We start from the raw sequence: 8,431 nt of genomic DNA on the forward strand, positions 1-8,431 counted from the left end.
GGCTCGTCTAAGTAAGCTAATTGCGTTAGATACACAGCATTGTAGGCGAGACAATGTCATACATGCTCCATCTTCTTCTATCACCACCAGCTAAGCTTCTTTTTTTTTTTTTTTTTAACACAAATACCATAATAAACTGTATACCCTGGTGAAATGTTAGAAAGGCATTAAAAACACCTAATGGACCAGAAAGAGACCATGAAGAGAATCAACACTTATTTTACCCGTTTTACAAATTTTACAATTACATAATATTTACAATATTTATAACTCAAGTCGACTCTGAATCGCCTGGTTTTAATACACTCTTTCATCGCTTGCTTTTGGTTCCTGCTTTTTTTTGTATCTATAGATACTTAATAGATACTATAATATATATAGATATATAGATTTGTCATCGTCTCTGTTTGGTCACAGTGCCGTTCAGCACACTTGAAATGCGGCTGCCCCACCCCATTAGGCCGTATGACTCACGTTTTGATGCCTTTGTTCATCATCTGCGGTGTGAAAACATCATGTTTTCCACACGGAACAGAAAGGAGTCACTCTGCTCCTCATCGCTCTCCCCTCCGTTGCCATCTCGCCTCCCCGTTTCCATGACAGTTAGTTTTCTTTTAAGGTCGGCGTGTTTAAGTTCCCAGTCTGTTGTGCTGCTATGCTGCGTTACTCCGTACAGTGACGCAGCCGAGGGGCAGTAATGCCACTGACGAGATGAGGTTCAACTTCTCGACTGATTATCCAGTTCAACAACATTTAAGGGGGCAGCTCTAATTTAGTTATGTGGGATTGCATTGCAGTGTACAAAGCATTTTATGTATGGCTCTATTAACTACTCGTGTACATTTATGCAAATTATTAATGTATTAAGATGCACAACGGAACATTTTTTTTACTCTTTTATGCTCACTTTCCTCAAGTAGGACGAGAGTAGTAACTGGTAAATGTTTTTATTGAGGCATTATTGGAGATTGTAGAGAGAATTTTATGTTGCCCTTGTCTAACCATCTTTTTTTTATTATTATTTGACCTCAGATTGTCCCCTGCCAGTACCTGCTTCAGCCAGTACGCGGTGAAGACCGCCACATCTACGCCCAGCACCTAAAGTCTCTTGCCTTCTCCGTCTTCGCTCAGTGCAGACGGCCGCTGCCCACCTCCACCAACGTCAAGTCACTGACGGGCTTCGGTCCGGGCCTGGCCATTGACACCGCACTGAAGAGCCCCGAGGTGAATGCAACATGTAGTCAAGTTGTAGCAGTTTCAGTCCCATTGTTTCGACTCAATCCATCAGTAAACAGAGAACGGTCCCAGCGTGGAGTTGTAATGCAGCTCGTCAGCTGATTGGTAACGGCACCCTGTCAGCTGTGTGCACGAGCATTAACATACTCGCGTTGTGGTGTGATCGATAGGCAAGCAAACAGAGGCTGACACTTTGGCCCTAGCAGCACCGTTTCAGTTGCTTTCTTTCCCGCCAATAATGAACCTGACCTGATATGACCCAGCCTTTTGCCCCGGCTGTGTTCAGTTTGCCACTGGAAAGAAAGAAGGAGATGAGATAGGAGTTTTTAGTGCTAACCATCCTACTAGTTTTTTTCTTCTGGAACATGACCAGGGGAACTTGTAACCCTCTGCTACTCCAGAGTTTTCTTTCCATTATCTGCTTGGCTAGCTCCCTGGGACCTCCATAATGGGATCTCAACTCCAGGTTTAGACAAAGGGGCACTTTGGATCAGGACCTAATTCAGTGAACTTCCTTCCTTACAGCCAGCACTACTCTTTCCCTTTAACACACCAGCAAACCTTGAGTTGTACTGCCGGGGATAACTGGGATATGGATGGAACGCGGGACATTTTCGCTTATATAAATGCCTAGAATTTGAATCGAGCAGAAATTAGGATTGAAAGAGAGGATGTCCTGCAGCTGTGAAAGTCCAGCAGTCAATCATGCATGCAGAAATGTCACATGATTTGGTGCATGTCCAGTTTTTATTCATCTGTGTTGAAGGGGCTGAACTGTTATCCTAAATCCTTTATCCTGACGTCTTCACCTCCCAATCTGCAGAGGCCGGAGTGTCTGCGTCTGTATACACCGCCATTCATTCTAGCACCGGTAAAAGACAAGCAGACGGAGCTCGGGGAGACATTTGGGGAGGCGTCGCAGAAATACAACGTGCTGTTTGTGGGATACTGTTTGTCCCACGACCAACGCTGGCTGCTTGCTACATGCACTGACCTGTACGGAGAACTCCTAGAGACCTGCATCATCAACATAGATGTGCCCAACAGGTATGACTACTGTGTGATATTAAAATCTACCAGCTTCAAAGCCTTTATTACCATCAATAGGCATCTCTTAACTGGGTCCCAACACTAGTACTGTAACTTTTCTGCATTAAAATGTCTAAAAATAACTGGAGAAATCCCCTTTACACAAGTGTCAACATTGTGGTTGTTTGTCAGAAGCTTTCAGAAATGTACTTTTAATCCAGTTTTAAGCCCCATATTACCCTTTTATATCTTTTTAACCTAGATATTTTAGGGTTGTACATGTTTGAAGGAGACTTGCCATCATCTTACATGTTCTCGACTGGTTATTTATTTCTCTGTGAATATCATTCAGTCACAGCTGCACAACAGATATGTGACCTTAGAAAAAGTGCATGGCAGCTGTCTCCGACACCTAAAGTGTCTGCTTGAAATCAAAACTTTTTTTTTTGTGTGTAAAACAATTATGTCATGCCGGCTGTCAAATGACACTATTCACTTAAGTTTAAATTAGATCTGAGAGGGAAAGGACACTGTCTGTCTGCACAGGCCCACACATTGCTGAGGTTCACCTTTACCTGCAGCTCACAAAATGTTTGAACAGCTCTATTGACGAGCCAATAAGCACGCTCTATGTAAACTTGACTTCCTGGCTTTAAGTCTTTCAATGTTTGTTCGGAACACTTTGAAAAGTCATTTTGACATGGAATTGAATTCGTTTCCTGCAGGGCACGGAGGAAAAAGGGCTCCGTTCGGCGGTTCGGCCTGCAGAAGCTGTGGGATTGGTGCTTGGGATTGGTGCAGATGACATCAGTCCCCTGGAGGGTGGTGATTGGCCGACTGGGCAGGATAGGACACGGAGAGTTAAAAGGTAAGGAGGACTAGTTTTTAAATAATTCTAAAATGCTTTTTTCATGTTTTTACATGTGTTTTTCATAGCAGTGCGTCACATGTTGATTCATCCCTGTCCTCTCTTGATGTTCCAGACTGGAGTATACTGCTGAGCAGGAGAAACCTCCAGTCACTGAGTCGCCGTCTGAAGGAAATGTGTCGGATGTGCGGCATCTCCGCCTCAGACACTCCCAGCATCCTCAGCGTGTGCTTGGTTGCCATGGAGCCCCAGGGATCATTCATCATCATGCCAGGTACAGTGTGTGTGTGTGTGTATGCTCATGACGATTATCACTTACTGTTTGTTTTAACATACACTTCTCATCTGAGTCCCATTACTCCACTGAGAGAGGCAGCAATGAAGTGTGTACATGTCTGTTAGTGTGAGTGTGGGGCATGATGGATGGCAGCAGCATATCACAACGTGTGTCACCTCCTTGTCCAGGGCAGATTGATGGCGGGGAAGATCATGTCCCTTTTGCCCATAAAGCACTACCTCTCAGATGCCCATTGATCTCAATGCGGTGTGATGTAGAGCCAGATCAATGGGTTTATTTTGGGAATGGAGTGGGGGGGATTGTCAGTGCATCATACCAGGATTGTGTAGAGCGATGCTGGGCTGAGGACATGTCTGGATCCCTAAAAAGCTCTTAAAGATGAAGGAGATTAGCGAGGCTGTGTTAGCCTCAGGTGGCTGTGGCGAGGGTTTGTTTTACATCACTGTAACATAGATCTTAAACTTCTCTGCACTAGATGTAGAAGCTGTTCTGAGATTTTTAATCTAGTTTATTTTATGATTATGACATACTTATGTGGAAACCTACCACTGTGAATTATAAAACCGAGACATTAATACTTCTATATCAGACGTTTCATTCAAATCGAATTCTAAAGTTGAAATGAATTGTAAAGCTGTTACTTGGTGCTTAATTGAAGCAAGCACCATTAACATACTCGTTATTATGTTGCAGTGAAATCAATTAAAACCAGTGGAAGGACTAGCTGTAATGATGATTGGCTCCACTTGGTCCTCCATGCTTCTGGTGGTTTAAAATTCCCTTCTGATACACTGTAGAGTAGATGCACTGATATCACTTGTTATGTAGACGGGAAGTAAACAAATCACTAATAATATAGAACCCCACACCAATGATTACACTCAATTATATGACATCCTCGGCTCAGACCAGTTCAATGTTTATACCCATTCTAGGTTAAAGGATTTTGACCATTTTTGTTTCATTCACCTTAACCGCACTGTTTGACCCGTCACTCTCTCCTTCCTCCGTGCATCCCATCAGACTCCGTGTCGACGGGCTCAGTGTTTGGCCGCAGCACCACCTTGAACATGCAGACGTCCCAGCTCAACACCCCACAGGACACCTCCTGCACCCACATCCTGGTCTTCCCCACGTCCGCCTTCGTCCAAGTGGCCAGCTCCAATTACACCAACATCGACCCAAACATCGACATTCTGAACGCCACCACTGGTCAGTCGGGCTCCGTCGGTTGTCTTTTAAGTTGCTCCCTGGGATTCTCTTGCATGTTTTCTTTCAGCGTGGCTCATCCTATTTGCTGCACAGTGAACAAAGTCACAGATGTTAAAAGGAAATCCAGCGATAATAGCATTTCCCTTTAATGGGTAGTGTTTGTTTCCAAATCCTTCCTGTTTACTTTCCCAGTCTATTAAGAGTATGTTAAGTAGAAGTGTGTGCTTACTGCTTACACACTGTTCTAATGCATCGAAACATCCTATTTAATTTGTGCAAATATATGTATTGCCAGAAATACAGTATGAGTCATGGTCAGTCAAATTCCATACTTGTAAATAGCAGAATTAACCATATAATGGCATTCGATATTATCACAAAAATATTTTTTTAATTGCTTTCAAAGACGTGAAAAAATCCGAGCACTTTCATTACTTGAAACCCTTGAAACACTTGTGAATTATTCTCCTGTTCCACACAGATGGGTCCGATGCAATCGGGATCTTTGACCTGCTGGACCAGGAGAACGAGCTGGTGGATCCAGACATCATCAACATCTCACCCAACACGTCACCAGTACACTCCCCTGGCTCTCATTACCACCACGGAGGTGATGGCAGTAAGGTGAGTCCACCTGTTCATGCACTCAGTCCTCGGTGTGTGTGTGTGTGTGTGACGTGTACTTAGATGTTGCGGTATTGAAAGTAGCCTTGGAATGGTCATGTCGTAACCTGTTTGTGTTTCTATGTTGTTGCAGGGCCAGAGTACAGACCGTATGGAGTCTCATGAAGAAGTTCCTAACCTCCTGCAGCAGCCTCTGGCACTTGGCTACTTTGTCTCCACGGCTAAAGCCGGCCCACTACCTGACTGGTTCTGGTCAGCCTGTCCGCAGGCTCAGAACCAGTGTCCACTCTTCCTCAAGGTACCAGGCTCTGCTTTATTTAAGTCTTCTTAATGCATGGTGAAGAATAAATGAAACTAAAGACAACTTAGTGGAACAATTAGGGTCGACCATAGAAGATTGAAGATCAGCCTGTTTGTACCTGTACTGCACCTTAATTTGTTTTGTAACAGAAGTGTAAAAATGACACGCATGGTTTTATGAGGGATGGACCATATTCTAATTTCATGGAGTCTCTGCTGATTGCTGAAGAATCTCACTGTGACAACACTGAAGACTCCAGGAAGCCACTGCTCCTGATAGAGAAATAGCATGGAATTCCCCATAAAACCACAACAGTCCTTTAAAACATGCAATTATTAATATTAATATATATCACTGCCCCAAGTGTCTTTGCAGTAAATGAACCCTTGTGTTTAACCAAAGATTGTAGATGCAAGAAAACGACATCGTTTTGATTTGTACTGATGTCCCTTGTTTCTAGAATGAACTACAGAGTCCCTGCTCCCCTTGCCATTCTGTGAAAAGAACTATAATTATTTAGATGAGATTTAATAAAAGGTTAATAACTTCATTTTAACGCCGTTGTCACTGCCTCTTTTCCCTGTGCTCCCTCTCTCAGGCCTCTTTGCACCTCCATGTGTCTTCAGTGCAATCAGATGAACTACTGCACAGCAAACACTCCCACCCCCTCGACTCCAATCAGACCTCAGATGTACTCAGGTAAACAACCATGCTGCAAGCCAAGTGCACAAAACACTATCACCAACCCTACCGACTGTTTGGAGGGTTGTTATTCAGACTGAAGTTGTTTTGGATACAAATTATGAGGGATTGATGACATGCATGAGCATTGAGATGACAACGTTGTTTTTAAACGTAACAAGCTGTGTGAACTTGGCTTCTTATGCATTTGGGTTGATTATAGCCCAGGACGATTAACTCCAACTTAAAGGGTGACTGCATTTCTTTGGTATGCCTCAACAGATATGTGCTGGAGCAGTACAACGCCCTCTCCTGGCTGACGTGTGACCCGGCTACACAGGACCGACGATCATGTCTACCCATTCACTTTGTGGTGCTCAACCAGATGTACAACTTCATCATGAACATGTTGTAGCAAACAGCCTGTCGACGGTGGGGATGTAAGGGAAACGTTTTGAAGAAGAGGAAAGCTAATACTCCTGACAAGAAGACAGAAGAAAACCGCAAGAACCAGTCCAGCGTACGGAGCTGGATCCTGCACCAAGATGGGATTGGACGGCGTTTACTGGTGGAAACAGTCCTGTCCGTGTGATTCAGAGACATGCACATAGCGACAAGGGAATAAAGATGAGGGCGCAACCAGAAGTTGAATCGCAAATTAATGAACGTGAGAGAATGACAGATTGGTTGTCATGGTATGTAGCATGGCAGCACAGTCACTGGCCAGTCTGTATTGGAGAGACAAGTCTATCTGTAAAGTTATTGGAAGAAAAGGGACATATTTGATTACGGAAAAACTCAAGAATGGATCTTTGGTTTTAAGACCTGAAATTCCTTTTTATTCCTTTGGATGAAATAGTATCCAAAAGAAATGCCTGCATCTATCTTATTTATTGTAAGTTTTTAAATGTATAATTTGTCTTATTTCTTAACCTCTTTTATATATAAAAAATGGAGAAGGTTTATATCACCTTCCTGCTTTAAAGCAATTGGTCTAAGATATATGTAATCGTCTTAATTAAAAAAACAACCAGGAAAAAAAATCCCATAAAAATTAAATAAAGTCCCAGTAGGTTGCTTTTAGAGTATTATTTTTTGTAATGGAGACAGAATATTTGTATTGTCACAATGTACAGAAGAATTAGAGTGGAGAATTATGTTCATGCCTTTGAGCATGGACGACTTACAGCAAAGCTGTAGCTACAGAGGACTTGTACAGCAATGAACTTCACTGTGTTCAAATAAAGAGGTACATTGTTGTATATAGTATTTTATACCACACATTTAGACACAAAAACCAAACGGCAATATATATAAATAATTATATATGAATGCCATGCCAGCAGTTGGTGGTGTGGCTTCTGTTTTAGGAATAAAGTGCGTCATCTTATTTTCATGTGCTTGTGTTTCTTGCTTTGGGGAGGGGTGACTGCGATGTGCAGTTGGACACCAATAGTGGAGTGGAAGGAGAGAACAATTGACCTCAGGTTTGACCTTTTTTTTTTTTTTTTTTTTAGGAGAGAGAACATAAGAGCTAGAATGTGAGAGTCTCAACGGCAGCCGTGCAGTGTCCTTTTCAGCACATCCCTTTAGTTTACTGCTCCTCCACTCTGATTGGCTGAGGAGGTCTGGCTCTTTGGGCACCACTTCTGATTGGTTATGGATACATTAAGACCAGTCTCATTTGACTTTGGTGTGAAAGTAAATGTGTGGTGTAAATGAACATTAACCAGCTATGGATGGCTGCCTGTTGGATATGCAGTTTGTGCACTGAGGAACATCTACTGTCTGGATTTCTGTACTTTTGATTATTGGAAAATCCATTGCTGTTCATATTTTCCAACAATTGTTGGTTTGAAATATCTGACCATCAAAATGTATGTGGTCTTTGAGTGTATAGAATACATTCAATATTTAATAAAAACCCTGAGAATTTATTTTCAGTCCAGTGCCATGTTTTCTTTTTGAGGAATCATGGTTGCTCGCAGTAACCATCTGCTTCTAGTGTACAGCAGGTCTGCAAGCTTGTAACCACACTCGCTATTCACAAGTGGGCATTGAAATAACCCTGCATATTAAATAGTCAGATATCTCACTTGTAAACTGCTGAATTGCTCCGAGGTTGTGTAGTAGCAGCTGGCAATCTTGAGACTTTTCTGCATTTTATCCTTGCTGTCAGCAG

At 42.6% G+C, this 8,431-nt stretch overlaps 1 protein-coding gene across 2 annotated transcripts in view; it reads left to right on the forward strand.

Moving 5' to 3' along the window:
* The window catches only part of med13a (mediator complex subunit 13a), a 72,637-nt gene extending 64,997 nt beyond the window's left edge, over positions 1-7,640 (forward strand). For both annotated transcript variants that reach the window (XM_084029133.1, XM_084029134.1), the window contains 9 exons: positions 1,033-1,224; positions 2,060-2,283; positions 2,991-3,133; positions 3,249-3,407; positions 4,455-4,643; positions 5,125-5,267; positions 5,401-5,565; positions 6,167-6,267; positions 6,532-7,640. In XM_084029133.1, coding sequence (XP_083885259.1) covers positions 1,033-1,224; positions 2,060-2,283; positions 2,991-3,133; positions 3,249-3,407; positions 4,455-4,643; positions 5,125-5,267; positions 5,401-5,565; positions 6,167-6,267; positions 6,532-6,664 — 1,449 coding nt within the window. In that variant the 3' untranslated portion in view covers positions 6,665-7,640. The remainder of the gene's footprint in view (positions 1-1,032; positions 1,225-2,059; positions 2,284-2,990; positions 3,134-3,248; positions 3,408-4,454; positions 4,644-5,124; positions 5,268-5,400; positions 5,566-6,166; positions 6,268-6,531) is intronic.
* Positions 7,641-8,431: the final 791 nt, after the last annotated feature.

The sequence above is a fragment of the Eutrigla gurnardus genome (genome assembly GCF_963514095.1).
Source record: "Eutrigla gurnardus genome assembly, chromosome: 15".
Taxonomy (NCBI): domain Eukaryota; kingdom Metazoa; phylum Chordata; class Actinopteri; order Perciformes; family Triglidae; genus Eutrigla; species Eutrigla gurnardus.